Source organism: Ictalurus furcatus, chromosome 9, assembly GCF_023375685.1.
Source record: "Ictalurus furcatus strain D&B chromosome 9, Billie_1.0, whole genome shotgun sequence".
In the NCBI taxonomy this organism is placed as follows: Eukaryota; Metazoa; Chordata; class Actinopteri; order Siluriformes; family Ictaluridae; genus Ictalurus; species Ictalurus furcatus.
The window spans coordinates 21,827,413-21,853,245 of record NC_071263.1 but is presented as its reverse complement, the minus strand read 5'-3'; the positions used below and the strand labels follow the sequence as shown (position 1 = coordinate 21,853,245).

The following is a 25,833-nucleotide window of genomic DNA, read 5'->3' as shown; positions in this document are numbered from 1 at the left end:
AATACATTGGCCTTCTTGTCCTGTCAGAACACAGCCCTGTGCCAAAAGTGCAGGTTTTTAACCGCAGGGTATCCTTATGTTGGGGAAAGATATATTTGTATAATTAGTATCCTCAGAATAGTTCATACTTCCTGTGTTTTTCTAATATGCCTGTTCATTTCTCTTTGCAGCTATTTGTACAAGAATGAAATCCAATCGATAGACCAACACGCATTCAAGGGTCTTGTCTCTCTAGAACAACTGTAAGTGAGCTTTTTATCTTTTCCTATCTCATTTTAGTCTACCTTCATGTCCTCTTTATATTCTGTTGAGAAGACTTTGCAACCTAAGTAGGGTCACATAATATGAAAAAAAAAAACGTTCTGATCAAACAAGAAAAATACGTTCTGATCAAAGTCTATGGCAGAGCCATTAATTATTTTAACAGTTAAGCCATGAAGCTGACGTGTAACACAAATACCTGGGTGTGTTACTGACAATATGCATGCAGCATGTGCAGCGAGCTGTTTTTGTAGCGTTAACCCATGACCCCTAACCTCTGGATCTGGAACATCTGGACCCCATGATAAAACATGCAGATTTCAGGGCCTCTCATCTGACTACACAGGCCAGCAAAACTTATATTATATATTATAGCCAATATATTATTATTAGTAATAGCAGTATTAGTAAAAGTAGTTATAGTAGTACTAGCATTACCAGTAGTACTATTAATATTATTAGTAATAATAATAGCAGTAGTTCTAGAAGTAGTAGTAGTAATAGCATTAGCAGTAGTAGTAATTAGCAGTAAGTAATAGTCGCCATAGTAGTAATAACATTAGCAATAGTCATACTCATAATGATAGTAGTAGTAATATCTTTAGCAGTGGTTGTAGTGATAGTAACGGTAGGAGTATTAACAGTATTAGCAGTAGGAATGGTATTAGCATTCATAGTAGTATTGTAAGCATAGTAATATTCCACTCCCTCCTGGATTTTGCGATCACAGAAATTACCGCAAAAGCAAAGAAAGTTTCAAAGTTACCGCATATTTTCCGCCGATTTGGGCCAAGACGCATCATGTGACGTCATCACATCACGCTATTCAGCCAAAGCCCTCTTCAATTCACATGCGTCGAACAGCTAAAAAGGTCTCATTTACCAACAAACATCACTGCAAAACAGTTTTGGGCAATTGCACCAATTCAAGCACAAAAACACAAAAAGCACAAAAACACTGCATGTTGTCTCAAATTTTTTTTGGAAAAAAAAAAAGCTGTGGCAAATGCGAGCATTTTTGGCCGCAACAATCACAAAAAAACTCAAAATCCTGTACTTACTGATAGTCGTAGTAGTAGTAGTAGTAGTAGTAGTAGTAATTGCATTAGCAGTAGTAGTAGTGATAGCAATGGTAGCAGTATTATTATTAGTAGTAATAGCAGTGAATAGTGCCTTATCTGCTGCTTGCTATTATTACATTAAATATAGCTTTCATGGCTTTTGGCTTTTCCCCCATTTTCTCTCTAATTTAGTTTTCGCCAATTCCCACCCACCAGCCAGTGCTCCCCAATCATAAGACCAAGCTACCACCTGAGGATGGTTGCTTCCTCTAAGACAAATGATTTTTCCAAAATGCTGCTCATGCTACATCACAGGGCAGCATAACAAAGGAAAGCACTATCTGTCCTCTTCTGCATACATGAGCTGACAGGTGCCCACAGTTGGCTTGAGAGAGAGTTTACCATCCAATTTTGCTCTCTTGCTCTTCACCAGCACTTGAACTTGCGATCTCCAGACAACAGGGCAAACGCGTCTCTTTTGCGCCTGGAGGGCAGAACCCTTAACCAAAAGTTTAAACCTCATGATTATTTAGGCTTTTGTTTTTGTATGTTTATTGCTGTTGGTCTTTTTCTGCTGTAGGCATCATTACTTTTCCCAGCAAAACAGAAGTCTATGTAACCGCAAATATGTGTGAGAAAGTCGGATATAATACTAACACAACTTATTTTGCAGATGCCTGTGTGCTATTATCATGTTTTCAGTTCAGATAATGACAAACCAACCCACTTGTTTTAAAAAAAAAAAAAAAGTCATATAGTCAATACATTGTTTTGGCTATGTCAGCTCAAGCTGGTTCGTTAGCATTAAATAACAACAACCAAAAAAAATTCAGTAGCTCTTTATTGATCGAGGACTGAAATCCATAAAACATCTGTTAAGACTGCTGTTTTGTGTTTAAAACCCATACTTCCATTTTTTAAAAATTACCAATACTCTTTTTGCCAGGCTTGGAATTGTTGCCAAAAATTGTTGCAAACAATCAAGTTGATCTGGGGGGGGGGGGGCTGGGTTTCGCTGTATGATTTTCAGCCAGTTAGGCAAATGCTGCGAAGATTGCTTTCTCTCAGGGGCGTTTTTGATATCAGTCCCAGCAATCATACACACACTGAATCACTCATAAATCTCTTCTGGGTGTGTTAGTATTAAACCACATGCCTATCAAATTCCTATTTGTGTTGAAAATGCAAATAAAAGACATTTGGAACACTAAAGCAGAACCAGAAGAGCAAACATTCCTGTAAGAAATAAATGTACGGTATTTATCATATGTATCTTCTTTCTTTTCTTACAGATATCTCCATTTCAACAACATCGAAGCATTAGAACCCGAGTCCTTCATTCACTTGCCCAAACTGGAACGGCTGTGAGTCCCTCTAGGATATCATCTCTCTGATGTTCATCCTTTAGGATCCATTCATTGTACCATTTTTTTTTTTCAACACGTTAATGAGTCTCTGGACTGCAGATCAAAGCAGTCATGTAGATGCATGAGGGTGATCTAACACACTGTGTAACCTCTATTCATGATAGTAATGATCATATTGCTTATTTTGCAATGACAATGCCCTGGCATTGAAGTTGAACTGAAAAGCATATAATGCCTCCAACATGACACTGGAGTATGTTTCTTTTCTCAATTCCTGTAAAAGCAGGAACCATCATTCTTAAAATTAGCCTCTATGATTATCCCGTTTCAAAAGTTGTATATATTTTTTGTGATCATAACCGTAAATGGAATCGGCGTTGTAGTCATATGGAGACTTTTTCAAGCTCTGTTTTATCGCCTCATATATTTTGGAGAGTGGTATCATCTTTCAGTGTTGCATCTGTGGAATTTTGGTGTATGTAAATGAAAGTCTGGCTTACTTCGCCCAAAATTATACATGAACCAGACTTGGAGTGAAGATGACCACTGGAAAAGATTTCTTCCCCCACTTCCCCTCCTCCTCCTTCTTGGATTTCATAGCAGATGTTTGGAGTTTGGTAGCTGATCTGATTCCTTTCTTCCACCTCTGTTTACGGGTGACGTGCTGGAATCCAGCCTCCTTTTCCAGTCCCTCTGAGAACAGGATGGAGGAGACACCTGGACTAACACAAAGAGAGAAGGAGAGAGAAGGGACTCTTAAAGATCCCATGTGCAGGAAGTGCTTATAAAACTGGTGCACAGAAAAAAAAAAATCAGTGCAGGGTTTTTGTTTTGTTTTTCTCAGACATATTAGAATGGAATATTTTTCTAGGTTAGTGTGTCCATGGGACTTGCGCCAGATTGGAAGAGGAAGCGTTTCTCAGCTCAGCACATGCTTAATGGAAGATGGGACTGTTTCTCAATATCCATTGAGCATGGTCATCTGTTTTTAATACTGATAAATGATCGATGATGGAATGCTGTTTGAAGTTCCAGAACATGTTTGGTAAAGAGCGAAGGAGTGACTACACAAACTCTGGGAAAGCAATCATATTATTTCCTGTATAAAATAAGAGAGTCTTGGAGAACTGGCCTTTCAGGGAGCATATGGTCCTCACAGCTGGGAGTAGAGCATTGCCCAGCTTCATACAGAAGTTTTGCAACTGATTCTCTTTAACAGTTCAATATTTTGTCTGCTTTTGTAGCTGACTGATTGCAGTCAAATTCTTCGCATTACAATATGTTGTACAAGAGTCTCAAAGTATTCGTTATCATGTATACACGGTTAAACAGTGGTCACTAACCCTGTTCCTGGATATCTACCTTCCTGCAGACGTTAGCTCCAACCATAATCGTGCCACCTGACCGTCTGATCATTGCTTTAAGATGTTTTTGATCGACTAAAACAGGTATGTTAGATTTTGGTTGGAGATGAAACCTGTAGGAATGTAGATTTCAAGGAAGAGGGTTAGTGACCACTGCTGTAAAATATCCTGTAAACACTTTGGAAAGAATGTGTGAGCTCTAGCAGTGGAATGCTGGAGGTGTTTTATACAGTGTATATTAGTTACATAATATATAAGCAATTATATAGAATTCTTCCTTGGTGTTTGGTGTGTCATATGTGGAGAGATATGATTTCACGCAATCCTTGACACCATTTGTTTTGTGTTATCTTGTCTGCTTTTTAAAGGTTTTTGCACAACAACAGAATAACACACCTTGCACTGGGGACTTTCTCCCATCTACAGTCCATGAAGAGACTGTGAGTGCTCACAGCGAATGCAAAACAACACACGAGAGGAAGGTCACATAATGCAGGGCAATCTTGTATTTTGAAAGTTAAGATATTGTACTGTACAAACTGGCATCTGGACTTGTAAAAGTCTGATCTCCGGAACAAGTCACAGTCCAGCTGAGCTCTACAAAGAAACCTGACATTGAGAGATTAGAAGTTATTAAACAGAATGAATGGATGTTATCAGTGTAAAATTATAAAAGGTTACTTAGATCTTTAATGCTTAAATGCTACATTGAAATAATGGTCATCTTGCCTCTTTAAATAAAAAAAAATATTTTTTTTATATGAGTGACATCATTACAATATTTATATTACATTTACCATTTTTTACATGTTTGCATTTACATTGCAATGCTGATTTTTAACAGTGTACAAAATGTCAATCATATTCATATCTTATACTATCAGGTAGTAAAATCTAATTGACAGGAGCTTAAATAAAATCTGTATGTCCCTGCTCAGGCGTCTGGACTCAAACACACTGAATTGTGACTGCGAGCTTTTATGGCTGGCAGACCTACTGAAGCAGTATGCCGAGTCTGGCAATGCCCAGGCTGCTGCCACGTGTGAATACCCCAGCCGCCTGCAGGGCCGATCTGTGGCCACCCTCACTGCAGAGGAGCTCAACTGTGGTAAGGCAATTACGAATACCTGTTAATTCGTGCACTTATCCAGCCAACCACTCATGTGGTAGCAGTGCAACACATAAAACCAGGAAGATACAGAGCTTCAGATCAAACATCAGAATGAGGAAGAAAGTGAATTCATGCATTTAGATTGTGGCATGGTTGTTGGTGCTGGTTTGAGTATTTCAGAAAACTTCTGATCTCACAGGATTTTTACTCACAACAGTCTCTAGAGTTTACACAGAATGGTGTGAAAAGCAAAAAGCATCGAGTGAGCAGCAGTGCTGCGGGTGGAAACACAGTGTTTATGAGACAGGTCAGAGGTCAGACTGGTTCAAGCTGACAGATAGGTTATGGTAATTCAAATAGCTACATTTTTACAACTGTGGTGAGCAGAAAAGCATCTCAGAATGCACGGAACACTGAACCTTGAAGTGAATGTGTTACAACGACAAAAGATCAGCTTCCAGTCCTGTCAGCCAAGAACGGGAATCTGAAGAACACAGTGGGCACGCGACTGGCAAACGATCAGGCAACGTTATTCAAATATTCAGCTTTAGTCCAGTTTTGTTGCCTCTGTTACTATTGATATTATGTGGTTGTTTTTATGTTATATTATATTATATTATAATATAATATAATATAATACAATATATATTTTACAGTGCCCTCCACTAATAATAGCACCCTTGGTAAATATGAGCAAATAAGACTGAAAAATTGTCTTTATTGTTTAACCTTTTGTTAAAAAAATTCACAAAAATACTCTGCTCTCATGGATATCAAACAACTGCAAACACAACACAGATGTATCAAAAAAAAAAAATCTTTGTTAAATATAGGTGTGCAACAATTACTGGTACCCCTATGAATTCATATGAGAAAAATATATTTGAAGTATATTCCCATTTATATTTGAAGTTTTTTAATTGTTCAACCATGAACAATTGTTCACAGGGGTATAAATATGATGTAACATGTGGGACAAAATTCCCTTAGTCATTCATAACAATGGCCAAATGACCTAGGAATATAGAATATCCACATAGAAATGGATTACTGACCACAAAATCAAGGTCCTGCCATGGCCATCCCAGTCCCCTTACTTGAAACCCATAGAAAACCTCTGGGGTGAACTGAAGAGGAGCATCCACCAGCAATTGAAGGATCTGGAGAGATTCTGTATGGAGGAATGGTCTCAGATCCCTTGCCATGTATTCTCCAACCTCATCAGGCATTATAGGAGAATGCCTAGCAGGTATCACATAGCACATAGTATTAACTAAAAGGGTGCCAATAATTGTTGCACACATATGTTTAACAAAGATTTTTATTTTTGGATAAACATGTGTTGTGTTTGCAATTGTTTTTTTTATCCATGAGAGTAGAGTATTTTGTGAATTCTTTGAACAAAAAATCAAAAGACTAAACAATAAAGACAATTTTTCACAGCCTTCTTCGCTCATATTTTCCAAGGGTGCCAATATTAGTGGAGGGCACTGTATTATATTATTGACTTAAGTGCAGTACATGTTTTATGACTATAATACTAATTAAGATTTGAGGATTTTATGCAAATTAGTAATGAGGCATTAAACTGACAAATCCAGTAAAGGTCTCTGTCCAGTACTATGGCATGGGAAGTGCGTTCCAACAACTGGTTCTAATTCAGCCATGTTTGTTATGCAAAATGGGACAAACTGTTAATGCGATCTAATCATTTTTCAGGTTTTTATTAAACTATAAAAATGCATTTTAACCAAAGGTAATAGTGATATGTATAAATTATGCAGCCGATTGTTTACATTCCAGCTCTTACCCTTTAAAAACTAAACTGGACAGTTTTTTTTTTGTTGTTGTTGTTTTTTTTTTTCCCTTATTTAATGTTTATATTTTATTTCAGCTAAAACAAACAATCTCCAGTTTCATTTCTATTGAACATGAATACTGAACATTTCTACTGAACATTCCTGCTGAACATTCCTGCTGAACATTTCTAGTGAACATTTCTAATGAACATTTCTGCTGAACATTTCTGCTGAACATTTCTACTGAACATTTCTGCTGAACATTTCTACTGAACATTTCTGCTGAACATTTCTGCTGAACATTTCTACTGAACGTTCCTGCTGAACATTTCTATTGAGCATTCCTGCTGAACATTTCTACTGAACGTTCCTGCTGAACATTTCTATTGAGCATTCCTGCTGAACATTTCTACTGAACATTTCTGCTGAACATTTCTAGTGAACCTTTCTGCTGAACATTTCTGCTGAACATTTCTACTGATCATTTCTGCTGAACATGTCTGCTGAACATTCGCGCTGAACATTACTTTTCTCTCCCCTCCCCCTCCCAAATATTTCATTGAGAAGAAGAAAACAAACCAAGCAACACTCAGCAGAAATCGTTCACAGTTCTTTTTCTTTTTATACTAACAAAGGAAAACGAAATTAAAAGTACAAACACCAAAAACAAATCCGCCCACGCACCCCCCTGGCTCATCATGGCTACCCAATAACTGTCGCTGGTTATATAGATATTGTAAAACCCAACAACAGGCACAAAAATTTAAGTGGGAAGTGTCTGTAACTCCATAAAGTATACAATAAAGGGATGCCATTTATAAAAAAAACTTGTCCGTACAACCCTTCATCGTATACCTTATTTTCTCTAGTTTTAGAAAAAACATTACATCCTTTAGCCACTGGGAGATAGATGGATATTTAGCAGACTTCCAATGCAACAGTAGGGAACGTCTTGCTTTAAGGGATGTGAAAGCAATAATATCCTTTTGTATCGAGTTCAGTGGAACTGAGGAACTGGACAGTTATGGATGGAGAAGTATCTACTCAGACTGATATTAGTGACAATGTTTCTTGCTAGTATGAATGCAGGGTAAGAACTGCGTTTTCCAGATGTAACACCGTTAATGTATTTAGCCTCCTACTCATTGAATGTTCTTCCAGAGTGAGTAGTGGGGCAAATGCAACTCCCTGAGTCTCAGGCATCTGCTAAATAAATGAAGGTCAGTCCTACAGGGAGGCAGTGCTGTCAGCGGTAAAGCAGCCCAGCCATCAGACTTATTCATATAACTCAGATGTGGGCAAACATGAGCTTTTTTTTTTCCCTTCCCGAAGCAAGTTTCTTCCTGTTTCATTCAAAACTGAGCTAGAAAGCTTTAGTGCTTTCTCAGATGTAATTCACAGGTCTTCAAGTACACAGCAGTTGTCTATGTACTACAAAGAAGCCACAAACTACTGTGGCTAATTTGCTACAAACCTGCCCAGGCTTGTTGGTGTAAACCATCTCTTAATGCCTCTGCAGGCTCTGCACTGGAATGTCTTCCCCCTCTCTGCTGAGGAATGATACACAGTGAGCTGGAGCAGCTGTAAAAACACATCATGGCTCAGTGTGGCACTGCCACTCCAGCGCATGTGGTGTAGAATGGTGGCAGTTTGAGCGTGGCTTGCAAACAGAGCTATAATTACGACGTCAGAAAGCGTTAATGAGGCAAGCAATGGTGTGTAGTGCAGAGGAAAGGCAGAATGCCAAATGGACATGAACACACAATTGACTACTTTGTGTTACAGCATTGTCTGTGTGGAATTTTAACATGGCAGGAAAGGTGTGGATTTATGATTTAGTGAGAATTTGCTCATATGAGAAAGAAGGTATATTTCCGTATGCCATTTTTGACCTGTATTGAATTAGTCTTTCTCTCCCTCTCTCTGGCTGTGTAGAAATAGTCTGATAATGCTTTGGACACGGTTATAACCGTGTAAAACCTCTGCAACCGGTCTGATTAATATGAAATGTAATAAAAGGCTACTACAACACTGTCTATCATTCGTAAATATGCTCAAATGAACAGAAGCCATGGCTTTGGCAGCTTATTCTGCCATGCATGCAGTCGTTTTAGTGCAAATCGTGATGGCTGTAAAGGCACAGAGTTTCTCAGCATGTGTGCAGTCTCCATTGGTCTGGTGTTGTGCCGAGACATTATACTGTAGTCCCGCAGTTAGACATCCAACTTTCATGACGTCATCATGTACAAATCAGCCTTCTACAGTCCAAATATGTCTGCAGCATACTAATCCACCTCTAGTACCATTATTCTGTCTTCTTGTTGTTTTCCTTTCTTACACCAACGTTACCCCTCCCCAGCATTCCTTTTACTTCACTTCTGTTTGACGTGTGTATAGAGGTTCCTCGGATCACATCTGAGCCACAGGATGTGGACGTGACCTCAGGGAACACTGTGTACTTCACATGCAGGGCGGAGGGCAATCCCAAACCCCAGATCATCTGGCTAAGAAATAAGTGAGAGCAACTTTTAATCTAAGAACAATAAAGCATTACTATATTATATTATAAGAATAAGAGTGCATTACTGCTGTGTTGTTGTTGTTGTTTTCAGTTTGCACATTTTGCACATTGTTTACAGAGCTAATAATTTGGCTTCATCCAAGATTTTGTATTTTGAATGATTGAACTCTGTGTGTTTTTACAGCAACGCCCTTAACATGGGAGATGACTCGCGTCTGAATCTTCTGGAAGACGGCACGCTGATGATTCAGGACCCGAGGGAAACTGACCAGGGCGTGTACCAGTGCATGGCCAAAAATGTCGCCGGCGAGGTCAAAACAGGAGAGGTCACCTTGCGCTACTTTGGCACACCATGTAAGCCTCACACCTTTGTATGACTGTCCCAGGAACAAAATGTGAAGCTTCATGAGAAGCTACTTTTTCTTTCTTTCTTTCTCAATAACTCTGCTTCAAGTTTAGATGCTGAAATCTGTTTTCTATAAATTGTGGGCATCACTGTAGTGTTTTAATGTCACCCCATTTACAGTAGAAGTTAAAGGCTTGGACACATCTTCTCATAGAAGGGTGTTATTTATTTTATTTTAACATTTCCCACAGTTTAGAGTAATAGTGAAGACCTGTTATTAAATAACTCATATTTTAGTTTCTTCAGAGTAACCTTGATGAGTGAGTTGCTTACACTCTGCGGTCTTGCATGGTTGTTGGTAGTTTATGGGGATAAAAGCGTGAGCAAATATAATAAAGACATCAACAAAATTGAATCCTCCTTTTCTTTTGGCATTAATAAAATATCTGTTTTGGATTCATACATCATGCATCATTTCACTAACTAATTGGACACACACAATTGTACTTTTCATGTCTTTAGTGTGAACACAATCTATCATTCACAATCTAGGCCAAAAAAAAAAAAAAATTGATATGCACCAATAGTATTCAATAGCTGGTATAACCTCTTTTAGTAATAATAACCATCTGTATCTGCTGATCAAACTGACTACAGGGCTGGAGACATTAGGCTAGTAAGGGGTAAGATTTTACAGACTTTTGTAGATTTCTCATTTTATTTACCCTCTCTGGTCTGATTAGCAATCTGACGACGTGGCTTGTTTTACAAAAAAAGGCCAACAATGAAAAAGACGGATTGTCAGAGAAGTATGCGTCAAATTCAAAACAGATGTGTCTCATCTGTTCAGAGTCTGCGGTGCTGGTCAAAAGTGGTAATGTGAAGCGCCAGTGTAAAAAAAATAAATAAAAATATTTTAAATTGCCTTATTTTTATCCATAAACTAATAACTAAAAGTTAAGCATTAAACGTAAAGCCATTCAGACATGTTAGATGTGAAAAGTCCATTGTTCTTCCTACTGTTGGTTATCAGGTAATCATTCTGCCAGCACTGGGAAAACTGAATGGTGTTTTTGTCTGCTGTGGGATCCTGTGTAGCTCCGCCTACTTTCGTGATCCAGCCTCAGAACACAGAGGTGCTGGTGGGAGAGAGTGTGACTCTGGAGTGCAGTGCCACAGGGCAGCCTCATCCTCGGGTGACATGGACTAGAGGAGACCACAGCGCTCTACCCAGCGATCCTCGCATCAGCATCACATCCTCGGGAGGGCTTTATATCCAGAATGTCAACCAGGCTGATGGAGGCCAGTACACCTGCTACGCCAGCAATAATATGGGCACCATCCACGCCACTGCCTACATCATAGTGCAGGGTAAGCGAGAAGAAGAGAAACGTTTTAAAAGTAGTGCACAAACACTTATAAAAAATAAAAATAAAAATTTAAAAAGAAAGAAAAAAAAGAAGAAAATACAGACCATATTGCAGGAAAGTGTTCTTTAATCAAGAACGGTTTTTCATTTTTAATATTTTTTAATAACGAGTAATTAGGCTTTCTTTGTTAAAGTTTCTCTGAAGTCCCATGCATCAGTGGAAACATATATGACAACAAGATAAAAGAAAACAGCAAAGAGCAAAGGTTCAGTTCTGTTTATTCTCACACTTCTAAAACTAATGCTGTCTCACTCTAACTATAAATCAGTCGCACCTCTCTGTATGTGTTTCCTCTGCAGCTGTTCCTCAGTTCACAGTGACCCCACAGGACCAGTCGGTGTTAGAAGGTCAAACAGTGGATTTCCCCTGTGAAGCTACAGGCTATCCTCAGCCTGTCATAGCCTGGACACGCAGCGGTGAGATGATTTAATGGACCTCTGTTTCTCACACTTCTGAAGGGTTGTCTGCTTTCTGCTTCCATGGTTCTGTTTAATACTTAGCAATTGACAGTCCATTGATCTAATCCAGCGGTTCGTAACCTTTTTGCCCATTTTATCCAATACACTTTATCCATTAAACACAATTAAACCTACATTTACATACATACATTTTTCTTTTACATTTAAAATTTGTTTTTCATATCTATAATACCATTTTTACACTTTCAACTTGTAACTCAGTTCTAAATGTAAAACGAGCCCCTGGAATATAAATATGGTATGTAGATAAGTTGATCGTTTTTACATTTCTGCTTTCAGTACAAATGTATAATGTGTCATTTTGAATGTTATAGTTAAATAAAGAAACGGCTAACAAGTATTTCAGGGAGTCAGCTCTAATTATGCGTTGAATTATAATGATTAGGTGGGTGGAGTAACATTGTGAGAATTAGATTATCGTAAATATCAGAATAAAAAGCACTGAACTGGGAAGTGTGAATAGTTATTCAATTGCTGTATCGTTATTTTGACTTACTAAGTGCTTATTTCGACTTGATGCAAAGCACTAAGATACTCAGAATATGTTCATTCAAGAGCTGCTAATGGACAGCAGGTGACTCAAGAATAACACTAGAATGAACAGAAAATAGTACTCTTGACTGTTCTAACCCGTTCAAACCTTTACTCTTTTTTTAGATCTGCACTTTTCATACGCAAGATTTGAGTGTCACTTGGAGTGCATTTCCAAAGCAAAAAACTGGCAGCAGAAAAAAATATATCAGAATAGTAAAGTCTTTTCAATACATCTTAGTTTCTGCCAATTTCGCCGCTCCATTATCTGTTATCAATTATCTATTGTTTGCCCATACCTGCTATATTTAATGATGAACTTATTGTTTCTATAAAGCAGTTAGGCTACTAAATATGAGTGAATGAATGTAGTGAATGTGTCCCACAGCAGTGCATGAGCACCAGATAGGCGCTCACGTTAGTGAACTCGACCTTTGTTTTTTCCTGAGAGATTCATATGTGAATCTCAGGGAGAGATATGTAAGATTAACATTCATTCATTTATACATTCATTTATCTTCAGAAAGTGCTTTATCCTGGTCAGCGTGATCTATCCTGGTAATCACCCGGAGGAAATCCAAGGGTAAATTGCACACTTGGGGAGGTGGGGGTGGGGGGAAGGACACGGTCAGGTAGTGACGATGAAGTCCGATCTGTACCACGGGTCAAATCTGCGCACATGCATGAAGACGTCACAAGTTACAAATCTTGCCTGCCTACGGTTATACTAAACAAATGCAATCCATGCAATATGAGCTTTTACCATAACATAAAAGGCATAATGGTTAACGAGTATGGTGATCTAAACCACCAACATTTTGCTTCCTTGTTGGAATTTTATTTCCTTTATATTAAATGATAAAGAGGATTTTCCCCTAGCCCTTAGAGAGTTACAGAGAAGAGAAGTGCCAGAGAGGAGAGAGCAGATCACTAGGTCCTTTGGGATTGCAAGTTATTATAAAGGACTAAACAGAGCAAAATCCTTGGTTAAGATAAGTAACATATATTCTTATTGATAAAATGATTGGTACAACCTTTCACACCACTGTGAATATTTATAAAATCATCCTCGGTCCATTACACACGAGCAAGTAGATGACCAGGATGATAAAGAGTAAAACAGGTTCAAACCAGAGCCATTGGTATCTGTACTTCAGCACCAAGTGTTTGGGTTTACTGAGTAAGATTTTATTGGGAAAACAAGCCATGTGTTATAAAGGCCTTGAAGTACTCACCATCCTTATCATCGTGCTAGCCTCATAGTAGAACAACACAATGTGTTCACTTAAGTTTTAAGTAAACACAAGTTAAATCATAAAAGTAAAGGTTTGTCACAAGCTGACCCCAAATACAAATCCACCAGTCTGCTTTTTTTTTTTTTTTTAGGTTGATCAATCCATGGTTTAAGTCATAATTACTTACATATTTTTTTGTAATAGTGATTGCTGGCATTATGAATTTTCACACTTTTTTTTTACTTTCTGTTTATGTCATAAAGCCTTTCTGGAAAAACACCATCAGCTACTAAACAAAATCAGCAATTTCACATTTTTTCTCTTAGCAAATATATACAGTATATTTTTTGTGACGATGTTGCTCCCAGAGTCCCTAGAAGCTTCCATTTCACAGTAATAGCACTTAGAGTTGACCAGGGCAGATCTAGCAGGGAAGAAACCTCATGAAGTGATGTGTGGCAAAGCATCTGATAACAGTGCCACGTTTAAAGTCCCTGAGCTCTTCAGTACAACCCATTATACTCCCATTGTTTGTCTATGGAGTCTCCTGTATGGCTATGTGCTTCATTTGATGCACCTCTTAGCAATGGATATGAATGAAGCACCTGCTCTTGCCATCGCTTTGATACAGGTTACTCTTGGTCTCATCTGTCCACAAGACCTTTTGTCCAGAACTTTTCAGGCTCTTTTAAGTACTTTTTAGCAAACTATCCTGGCCATCCTGCTTTTGTGGCTAACTAGTGGTTTGCATCTTGCAGTGTAGCCTCTGTATTTCTGCAGACAGTAGTCATTGACAAATCCACACCTGGTGCTTGAAGAGTGTTTCTGATCTGTCGGACAGGTGTATGGGGATTTTTCTTCATTATGGTCAGAATTCTTCTGTCATCAGCTGTGGAGGTCTTCCTTGGCCTACCAGTCTCTTTGTGGTTACTGAGTTTTCCAGTTATCTATTTCTTCTTATTATTATTGTTCTAAACAGATGATTTGGGGAAGCCTAAGGTTTGACCAGAGTTGGTTACTGTTTTATAATTGTTTCTCAGCCTTATAATGTTTTCCTTGACTGGCACAACTCTGGTCTTCATGTTGACAAACAGCAAAAGCAGACTCCAAATGTGTCCAGAAACATAGAATCAAGACTAGGTGCTATAAGCTCTCTTTTACCTGCCCCAATAAAGCAGTTAAACACACTTGAGTTATCATAAACACCTCTAAATCCCTATTTCCCAAATATAATGGTGCCTCGAAATTGTGGTTGTGGGTGTCGGGGGATGTACACTTGAACCAAATTTGAATTGTTTGAGTACAAATTTAAAACTGTGCAGTACAGAGGCAAAAAAAAAAAATGCCTTTGTATGCCTTTGTCCCAGACATTGTGGAGGACACTGTGTATAGTTTATTAATAGTTTACTAAGAAAGTCTTTAGGCTGTTAGTAAAGACGATGGGTAATGTGAGAATAGTCAAGTTTAAAAGATATTATACATGACATTTCATACCGATACATCTATTGTTGCATTTGGTGGAAATCAGAAAGACTTCAATACTAAGAAGTTAGCGTGGTTAGCACGTTTGTCTTGCACCTCTGGGCTCGAGGGTTCGAATCCAGCCTCCATCCATGTGCGTGGAGTTTGCATGTTCTCCTCATGCTTCGGGGGTTTCTTCCGGGTACTCCGGTTTCCTCCTCCAGTCCAAAGACATGTGTTGTAGGATGATTGGAATTTCTAAATTGTCCAAAGTGTGTGAATGGGTGCAGTTGTGCCCTGCGATGGGTTGGCACCATGTCCAGGGTGTCCCCTGCTTTGTGCCCCGAGTTCCCCGGGATAGGCTCCAGGCAACCCTGTGTAGGATAACCGGTATGGAAGATGGATGGATGGTTTTCCCATCGTTGGTCTACTTTCTCTTGACGAGCTCTGAATGGATCTCTATATAGGATCTCTATATAGGTGTCCTGAGATATTGCCTATACAGTCAGTGTGAGTTAATCTGTACAGTTTTTGAAAAATGTGTGAAAATCTTTATTGCCAACATTTTTTACCCGGCTAACAGAAATACTTTAGACATGGACACGTAAAAGAAGAGGATATTGGCCGCGCATGCACAGTTTAAATTGGCCAGGGGATGCGGATCAGGTAGCAGAGGAGCTTGTACTTCCAGAAACTGAATGAAAATCTTTTGACTTCTGGTACACTCACTAGTTTGGTAGGGAGAAAAAAAAAAGAGTATTTTATCATTAACATATTTCTTAGAAGAAGAATATCGCTGCCTACTGATTTAAATAATATTTAAAATATTATGACCCTGTGCAGATTTGACTAAAGAACAACACGTACAGAAAATCATGAAAGTCTTATCATTTATTATGGACTGTGCTTTGTTTATTCATTCACCTTGAATATTTGACGCGTTGTGGGTTGGGTTAGAACCGTTCTATTGGTATTTATTTGTATGGCTTTTAAATTGTACCGTTGTACTTTTACATTGTATTTGTGTTGTATTGTATCTTTTTTATTATTATTGTTTATTTTTGTGTACTCTACACAAACCCATTAAAACATTTAGATTTGTATTTAGTGGAGTGTGCACTTGGGTCCCAGATAAAAATTTCAGACAGCAAGGCAAACAAGCAAAAACGCAAGTGTGCAAAACTGAGTGATAAAGAGTGATCATTACTGACACCTCACTAAATATCTTATAGGCTCGATTCTGGTCACTGTCTCTGTTTAGTTTCCCATGTTCTCCCCGTGTCAGTGTGGAGTTCCTCCGGCTGATTACCAGGATAGATTCCGGATCCACTGTCACGCTGACCAAGATAAAGCACTTTCTGAAGATAAATAAATGAATGTTAATCTTGCATATCTCTCCCTCACGGTCACATATGAATCTCTCAGGACAAAACAGAGGTCAAGTTCATTAGCGTGAGCGCCTATCTGGTGCTCGTGGTACTGCGTGACACATTTACTACATTCATTCACTCATATTTAGTAGTAGCCTGCTTTATAGAAACAATAAGTTCATCGCAAAATTGATAATAGATAATGGAGCAGCAAAATAAAAAGTTTTTTAAAAGCCTTTACCATTCTGATATATTTTTTCTGCCAGTTTTTCTCTTTGGAAATGCACATTTTCCAAGTGACCCTTAAATCTTGCATATAAAAAGGGCAAATCTAAAAAGGGTCCAATGGTCTGAACGAGCCTAGGAGTTAGAGTACTATCCTCTGTTTATTCTAGTGTCATCTACTGTCCATTACGAGCTCTTGAATGAACATCATTCACCATATTTGTGTCAAGTGAATTGCACTGAAGTAATGTCTGACTTACTGACTATGTGAGAAACAGAATAAATTATAAGCAAAAATCTTATTGATGGATTATGGGGTATTTTTAATTAAACCAAAATAAGGAGTAAGTCGAAATAACAAGACAGCAGTAAAAAAAAAATTCACACTGAATTAGTAAGTAACGAGATAGTAAGTCAAAATAATGAAATTAGCAAATCATAATAATAAGATCGCAATAAAAAATATTTTTTTAGATTGACTTGGAAAGTTGAAGTCATGAGATACTAAGTCAAGTGAGACAAGTAAAATAACGACATAGCAATTGAAAAGAAAATCACATCTTATTGTTCAGGGCTTCCATAAAACTTAAACTTCAGCTCATGAAAACTCCCTCCTGAAATCCCAGGCAGTCCTCTCCAGGTTGATGGGCACCATGTGGTCCTGTTCACTGGCACACTGCGTATTTCTCGAGTGGCTCCTCATGACCAGGGCCAGTATGAGTGCCAGGCTGTCAACGTTGTTGGCTCTGTTAGAGCAGCTGTGCAACTTAACATCCAACAAAGAGGTAAGATTTACATCAGTATCTTGAAAGACTGCACACATAATTGCCTTCAATTTGTTTTTCACTGTAATTCTATTCAAGAAAAGTGTCAGTTTGTACTCAGGTAACCTTCATATCAAATGCTTATTAGCAGTGACCAGCGACCATGTACAGCATAATATCACTGTGAGCCTACTGAAGGAAAAGGGGAGAAATTACACTGTGAAACAATGGGTACATTTGAAAACAAACCAAGCACCCACTTGGAGTGAAAAAGAACACGTTTTTAGTCTAGCAAAACGGATATTTAATATTATGCACTGAATAATACATTTCCAACTGCTGAAAAAATGTCCAAATGAATATACGGGGGCGAGTGAGTCATGGCTGCACTCAATGGCTTGCCAGGGGTGTATTGTTCATAGACCACATTCATTAAGACCTATTTTCACCCACAACTGGCATATGAATCATTATCAACCAGAAACATTTCCATGACTATTAATTATTAGCCAGCTACTATTTCTCAAATTGCTAGTGTCCAGTGGTGAGAGTTACCTTTAACCTTTGGAATGTGATAAATAGCAGTATGGGCTATTGGAGTACAGATGTTTGTGTCATTTGTTAATTCACTGAAATAAATATTAAGTATATATACTGTTTCTAACAAAAATTGGTGTATAGAAGAATTGTGAGACAGAATCGGAATTTCTCGATTTTAATTTTAAAAAATCATAAATTGTGCTTAATCAGGAATTTTGAAGCCCTGTCATTATATCCATAGTCATATATTAATATTAACTTCAATGATTCATGCTAATTCAGACAGTATGCACACCACACAGTATGGTCCGTCTGCAGTTTCTTGAAGGAAATCTGCAGCATTTTTACAATCTTGTGTAACAAATGTGTGATTTTAGAGTGTGGCTGTCTATTACAGTTTATAATAGGGATGTCCCGATCACGTATTTTTGCCCCCGATCCGAGTCATTTAATATTGAGGATAACAAAGTAAACAAACTATTTTTTTTATATGCTCTTATCATTTAAGAACCATTAACAATTCCAGGAGAGGAGATTTCTCTCTCCTTTTGAAAGTCTCCTCCAGTATGTGCTGCTTCAGTGCAGCCTTTGCCGGTGTCACCTGAGGGAACTTGCTGTATTCTGTTGAGTGTTTAGTTTTTAGGTGCCGTAACAGATAATAACAGATAATATTGAACTGCAGACATTTCAGCTGCATAATCCTGCCACAAATTGTGCTCTCCATGACAGCTGACGTAAAACAAAGGTTCGGGCTTAGCTTAGTGCTCAATAAAGCCGATACCAGTCAGTTAAAAAATGCCTTTATCTTTGACTATGTTTACATGGACAGCAGTAATCTAATTATTGATGTTACTCTGAGTAAGATAATATTGTGATTAAGGTCTTTACATGAGTCGCTTTTAGAATACTCCTGTCATGTACCCATTTTACATGTTATAGAACATAATTAGATTAACAGCCCATGTCATTACGTCACCGCGCCCTGACGTCCCTCCAGAATTTCACGTATCAACATACAGTTCTTCTTTGTTATGGTACCGTATACAGTTTTGGGTGTTTTTATTAATTTTTTTTTACGAACGCTTCAAGTGCAGTTAATTATTTGTCATGTTATACGTGCTAATAGACAACTGCTTGAAGCCGTGGGCTGCGTCCCAAACCGCGTACTTACCGTCTATATAGTAGCCAAGATACATGTATTTTTCCCCACTACAGGCCTATAGTAGGCAAGTATGCGGTTTGGGACGCGGCCGAACTCTCTTGTTCGCCGTAAAACGTAAAACTGCCGTGTGTGATCGTGTCCTGTCGCAAAATGCGGTGAAAACTCTCACACGACGTTCATAATGTGATTAAGGTGTTTACATGTCTGTAATACACGTCCATTATGTGACTAAAATAGGAGTACTCCACCTGTCTTAATTCGATTATTGCTTACTTCAAGTATGACCTTAATTAGATTAAGGTAATTAAAAATTGCTGTTTACATGGTAGTTTCTTAATCAAAGTATGGTCTTAATCGGGTTAATAGTGGATTATTGTTGTCCATGTAAATGCACTGTTTGAGATCGGATAAGGACATCCCTAGTTTATTATTTTTACAGTTGTATAATAGCTATATTATATAGTGCTATATAGTTTAGCGTTTTAAAACTTTGTCAGAAATCAGTAACTGTCCTGATGCTTTTATTGTAAGTGTGTTTTGAGTCAAGGGGTTTTCCTTTCTCTTCATTAGTCCAGGTGTTGAAGATGTTAAAATGCTTGTATACGGTAAACACTTATACAATAAAGACGCAGTGATTAGAGATTCGGTTGAAAACACTAGACTGTTCCTTTAAAGGGAAATTCTGCTTTTTCACTTCTCCGCCCTTTCCTTTATATTTCCCTTGTGTATTAAAGATAACAATAGCTTTAGATACATCTCCAAACATCGGACGCTTCTATCCGAGGTCTGTTGTATAATCTTCAACATAATGTTTCCTTTTAGTCATTTCCATAGTTCAGTGATTATACAGTACATGTTTATTTTGGTGTAATTAACCGCATAGATACTGTGTGCTGATTTTCCTGCAAGGCTACATAAACAATAAGATAGAAAGAGACCAGATTCTGTATGATTCGATTTGCCAAGACTGTTGAACGGAGGGGATTCCCACCCGTCTTTTACTGCCTGAGTTTCATGACTTGTGAATTCACAAGCTAAAATGTAGGTTGATTGTGGACCATATTTAATGGAACAGCAAAGATGTATATGCATTTTGTGAACTTGCATATACATTGGGTTAAGCAAGGAAAATATATGAGATTGACCAAAAACAATTAGTCATACCATCATTTTAGCAATGTAAGTATCTGTTATTTAGAATAATCAGATCAAGTGTTCTAAATGCATACAAATACGGATGCAAATAGGTGATACATTATTCAAGGTTTTTTCTTTTTTCACATCTGATTGAGACTAGAGGTGTACATCGGGACTGGGATCCCGAGGGGCGCAACAAAAATGTCATGCGAATGGGAGGATTCATTTGTCATGGTGGCATGATTGAGCTGTTAGATATGACGCTCATATAGCACATTGTAATTAACTCCTCCCTAACGAGGCTGTAGTTTGATAGTATCCTTAGTCTCTGAGGTATTTGTACTAGCTTGAGGATACGTTTCTGATGGAGACTACAAAGCACTGCTGTAAGTCGCTTTGGATCAAGGCATCTGTTAAAATCTGCAAAAGTAAGCACAGAGTCTGCAATGCATATTGTTTTGCCTGATCTCACCATTTTAAAAAAGCAAATCTAATTAGAGCAGAAAAGACAGCCAACAGTGCAATGCAGGGCTGCTCCAAACTGGCATTTGAAAATTTTCGTCTAAATCATAATCAAGGTTTTGACCAGTTTCCATGCAAATATTTCAAGGGGCAGCAAGGGCAAAAATAAATAAATAAAACCGAAATCCAATTTTAAACCATGATCCGTGTACTAGCCAGGTTGTTAGACATGACGTCAAGGTTTCATTTACAGAACAGACAGTTAAAGATTTAATAAGCTCTACGTGCTTGATTCTGTGAAATTCTTCATTTTAACACTTTCTAAGCAGGCAGAGATTCTGGAGGGTTTAAAGGTTAAGACAGAGCAAGGAAGGCTGGGAGTCGACCCCTCGAGCTCATTTGTCGTTTACATACAAAGGAGGGTGGCAATTACCGCAACAATGCCCCCGTAAAATCTCAATGACAGACATGTGGCAGGAGACCTGTGTGAGTCTTAAACCAGCTCTTAAGTGAAATTACAGGCTTATGGGACAGCCCAGGAAAGCACATGGCTTTGTAATTCCCACATGACAAGATGTTTTCTATGTAGTCACGGTTGTTAACAGAAACATCAAAGTGTGGCTGCGTAATGCCCGCCTTCGGAAACATGTGAGTCTGAGTAGAGTGTCCGCCTCTTGGGGTTTCCACGAGGCAGGTTGGAAGTAGTAGGAAAAGCATAAATAAGGAAGAATAACATCTCCAGGCGTTTGCGCTCTAAGACTTCTAGAGAGTGATGAGCTGAGAATTCTCAATTCAAATCATTTTTATTCAAGTGTTTCTGTCTTAGACGCAGTTCAAAAGTTGTATTTGTTCAATAATAATAACATGAAGCACATAATGCTAAGATTGCACAGTTCTTTGTGTAATAACGAGCTTTTTCACGTTGTGTGAATTTTTAATTCTGTGTTTGTTGCATATGATTCACTGTGGACGTCTTGCGAGCTGTAATCATTAACACATGTTTTTAAATCATCAGTAACGCCTGTTTTCACAAATGCTCCAAGGGACATGACTGTGGAGTCTGGAAATGATGTCCAGATTCCATGCAGCGCTCATGGAGAGCCCACGCCCGTCATCACCTGGAACAAGGTGAGCCCGGATCCCTTCTGCTGTGCCTTTTGCATACTTTTGGCCAGACCTCTTTCCTTTCATCTTGTGCTCTTTCTCATTGTTCTCTCACTGTGATGTGCAGGACGGTGTTCAGGTGACAGAGAGTGGGAAGTTTCACATCAACCCCGATGGTTATCTGGGGGTGAATGATGTGGGTCTTGCTGATGGGGGGCGTTATGAGTGTGTGGCTCGTAACTCCATTGGATACTCATCCGCTAGCATGATTCTAACTGTGCAAGGTATGAAACTGGGTTTTTCTTATTGTTATGGACTGGACACCCTTTTTTCAGTTTTCCTGTCAGTGATATTTTATTAGTTTGGTGGAGCCATATTTATCTATTGTCATATTTATTTCTCGTATTTATCTAAGTTCTTTGGTTTCCTTCCTTAAGTAAGGGAAATAAAATATGATTTTGCGTACTGTTATAGGAAAATAATCATGTCAGGGTGGTGTGATTTTTGAAAGAACAATGCATCATAATTTTTATTGGTTATGAAATATTTACTGTATTTCCTGGTATCACTTAAGTTATAGCAGCCGTAAAAATTGGACCCACGTCTTTTTTTTCACTCTCTCACTCTGTCTCTCTCTCTTAAAATTCATAAGCCAAAAATTTACAGTTTCTTATGTTATCAAGAAACTCTTAAGCTCTTCATCCTGAAGACTTTTCCATGTCAGATAATTAAGTTAAGAGCTTTACCTTTGACTTTTACAAAGCTCTTACCACTGGAGACTCAATCCATAAACATCTTCTCAGAGAGACCTTCCCTGGATTCCTAATGACACACATTTTTAAAAGTGTTTACGTAGAGAAGATACCATACAAGTCCCCGTAAGTGACTTGTTACTATAGAAACGATGACGTATGAGAACGAGTGTATTAATATAAACCTGTGATTTGCCTTGCAGCAGAAAACAAATCAGATTCGAGAATTCAGAAGCTCAGCGGTACAATGTTATATATATTTCAAATGATATCAGAAATGTTATTCTCAGACAAAATCAGCCTTGAAATTTACTACATTATATCACTATTATCTAAACAACTCTTGGATGAACCTCTGCCTTTATACGGGTGCTATTATAAATCTGTTTAGTGTTAGATATTTTTCAGGCTGTAGCTCATATGGGATTAATCATTCGTACAAAATAAAAGTATTTAGTATATCAAACAATTGTGCCTCTCTGCCTGGTAATAGTGCTCTGAAAAGATGCAGGGGAGTCTAGACAACAGTTTTCTTTCTGGCTCACTTAACAGGGAGTAGTTTTCTGTGTGGATTCTTATCTCCCCCAGTCTCGCAGCACATTTTGTGTGGCTCATCATTGTTTTTCTCGTCTTCTTCTTCAGTACCGCAGGTAAGCAGAGAGGGAGATCCGTTTGTCTCGACGTCTCTTGAGGAAGCCATCCGCAGCATAGACAGCGCCATTGATTCCACCAGGAGGCAACTCTTTGACGGGTGAGCGCAGCATCATTACATATATAACGTCACTTAGGCATATGAAAGCACTTCTTACTCTCATGAGTCATGCTCGTGTAATGCTTGAGGAATTTACCTTGGCTGATGGTCAGTCTGACTGTTATGTTAGGAAAGCTGCAGTTTAAACTCTTGTCAGCTGTTGGATTGCACATGCCGTGCTGCAAAAGGCAATGCCAGCCTGTTCAGGAACATGTGCAGTGTTTGTGTGTCTAAGGAAAAGGCCGCTGAAGGTTTGTTTAAGTCATTTAGTGCGCTGTTTTGGAGAAATGGCTGCCAAAGTAACTTCCAAAGAAATATAAACAGCATGAACGCATAACGAACACAAGTTCCACAGTTTAAATCAGGAAGTATCAAGTAGATGTATCAAGGGACAGACCCTGGCCAGAAAGATAGATTAGATTTGACATTGTCGCCATCGTGACTAGGGGTGTAAACCTCAGGCCTCCCCACGATATAATATGATTTCGATTCTTAAGATGAAGATTGAATATTTTTTGACGATAACACTGAGCCAAGTACTTTGTTCAGAATCTGAGGTAGGACTTTCATTCATTTGCATTTAAGTATCAGAGTTACAGACAAATCATCTTCCTAGACTACTTGCACAAATATGAATTTTATTTACACGCACTTACTGTCTTTTTTCACTAATAATCTATTTATAATCAGTTATAAGCGAAAATAATCTATTTTTGCCTCGATTCATTTCAGTCGTTTTTTTTTATTTTTTATCAATGCATCAAGCCAAGTCCAGTCATTACACCCGAAATTGTGACTGCGATGTTAAGCATTTGCAAGCTTGCAGAGTCACTCGATTACTGTGAGGATGTGAGAATTGGATTTGTATATATCAGTATCATATCAAAAATGGCATGAGCTATATGTGCATCAATACACTGCAATAAGCAATAGTTTAATGATAGTATAATGATTCATATAGCATTACAGTAATAGAGTTTCTCACACCATTAAACGTTATTTCAGTAGCCATTCATAAAATCTCCAGTCGTGGAGTTTTTTTCATTGTGTTACAGTTAATAGTAATACTGTCTGTGATTTTTTTTTTTTTTTATCTATAGGCTTAATGGGTCACCCCGCCACGTGTGCAGATTTAGCTTCTTTATTTATTTGCTACTCTGTATCATTTTGTTTGGTCTGTGACTAAGTACAGAATAACACACTCCAGACCGTACTATTATACCAGCTTCTTTTTCTTTCTTTCTTTCTCTCTCTCTCTCTCTCTCTCTCTCTCTCAGCCTCTAAGCATACATGCCTCTGTCCCAGACTTTCCTGTGCTAGTAAACATTGACTGTTACAAAGCGGTTACAATTGAGACTCCTTCCATAAAAAAACAAAATGCCACTACATCAACTATTACATATCTTTTACTTTGTTAAACAAAGTTTTTTTTTAAAAACCATTTATTATTAGACTTAAATTATGTGAAGTATCATCTGTATGCTGTTACTATAGAAACAATAATGTATTAGAACCAACTATCATTAACGTTATGGCCAGAGCTACTGTCAGAGCCATGCTGTTATACAAAAATAGTGCACACCTACTGACCAATCAGATTCGAGAATTCAGCCACACTGTGGTATAATCTGCAATGAAACATAAACTGCAGGGGTTCAAAACCATTTGACTGGCATCTTTTTTGTTACATTTTCATAATTATAAGCCACTAATTGCAAATAATCGATTTAACAATTTAAAATTTTACATTTAACAGTATAAATTATTGAACATTATACTACAAGGCAGTTGATTTGTCAAATGTGAAGGTGTGTGTTAATTTTATATAACAGCAGCACTGACAGTAGTTCCGGCTGTAACATAAATAATATGTTTATATTAATGCTCTAGTTCTAACTTTATTGTTCCTATAGTAACAACTAATAATAAACAGTGTTGTTTAACAAAGAAAAACATATCATGTGAGCATTTATTGGAACACTTTCGGGTGTCAGCGCTTTGTAAGATTCAGTAAGTTTCCAGACGTGCGAGAGTCTCCAGAACAGTGCAATTTGTGATTTCTGGTTTCTCAGTCACACAAGGTTTGTCTCAACAACTTCAAGACAGAGTTCAGGAGAGTCTGGTGAGGGAACAGCTGTTTATAACCTTATAGTTACATAACATTATATGTAACTATAAGCAGTTAAAAAACATGTTGTCATTGATAAATAAAAAATTGTAATTATTGCACTCGGGTCTCCTTTGAACAGTAGACTAGTTCAACAAACAGACTTCATATTAAACCATAATGAACTTTCCTTTGCTTTTACACTATCCGTTGTTACCCAGATGAGGATGGGTTCCCTTCTGAATCTGGTTCCTCTCAAGGTTTCTTCCTCTTAACATCTTAGGGAGTTTTTCCTCGCCACCGTCACCACTGGCTTGTTCAATAGGGATAAAGTCACACATTTAAAATCTCTATCCTGTGCTTATATGCTTCTGTAAAGCTCCTCCATTGTTAAAAGCACTAGACAAATAAAATTGAATTGAATTGAATTGAATTGAATTATTGGCTCTTATATAAATATAAACATATTCCGCTTGTATCCATGATCTCACTA

General features: G+C 38.0%; 1 protein-coding gene across 1 annotated transcript in view; it reads left to right on the top strand.

The window, feature by feature from the left end:
- The window catches only part of LOC128612259 (peroxidasin), a 68,791-nt gene that overhangs the window by 28,021 nt on the left and 14,937 nt on the right, over positions 1-25,833 (top strand). The window contains exons 4-15 of the mRNA XM_053632220.1: positions 171-242; positions 2,615-2,686; positions 4,422-4,493; positions 4,992-5,161; positions 9,361-9,478; positions 9,669-9,838; positions 10,929-11,201; positions 11,560-11,676; positions 17,188-17,346; positions 21,642-21,754; positions 21,858-22,014; positions 23,125-23,233. Coding sequence (XP_053488195.1) covers positions 171-242; positions 2,615-2,686; positions 4,422-4,493; positions 4,992-5,161; positions 9,361-9,478; positions 9,669-9,838; positions 10,929-11,201; positions 11,560-11,676; positions 17,188-17,346; positions 21,642-21,754; positions 21,858-22,014; positions 23,125-23,233 — 1,602 coding nt within the window. The remainder of the gene's footprint in view (positions 1-170; positions 243-2,614; positions 2,687-4,421; positions 4,494-4,991; positions 5,162-9,360; positions 9,479-9,668; positions 9,839-10,928; positions 11,202-11,559; positions 11,677-17,187; positions 17,347-21,641; positions 21,755-21,857; positions 22,015-23,124; positions 23,234-25,833) is intronic.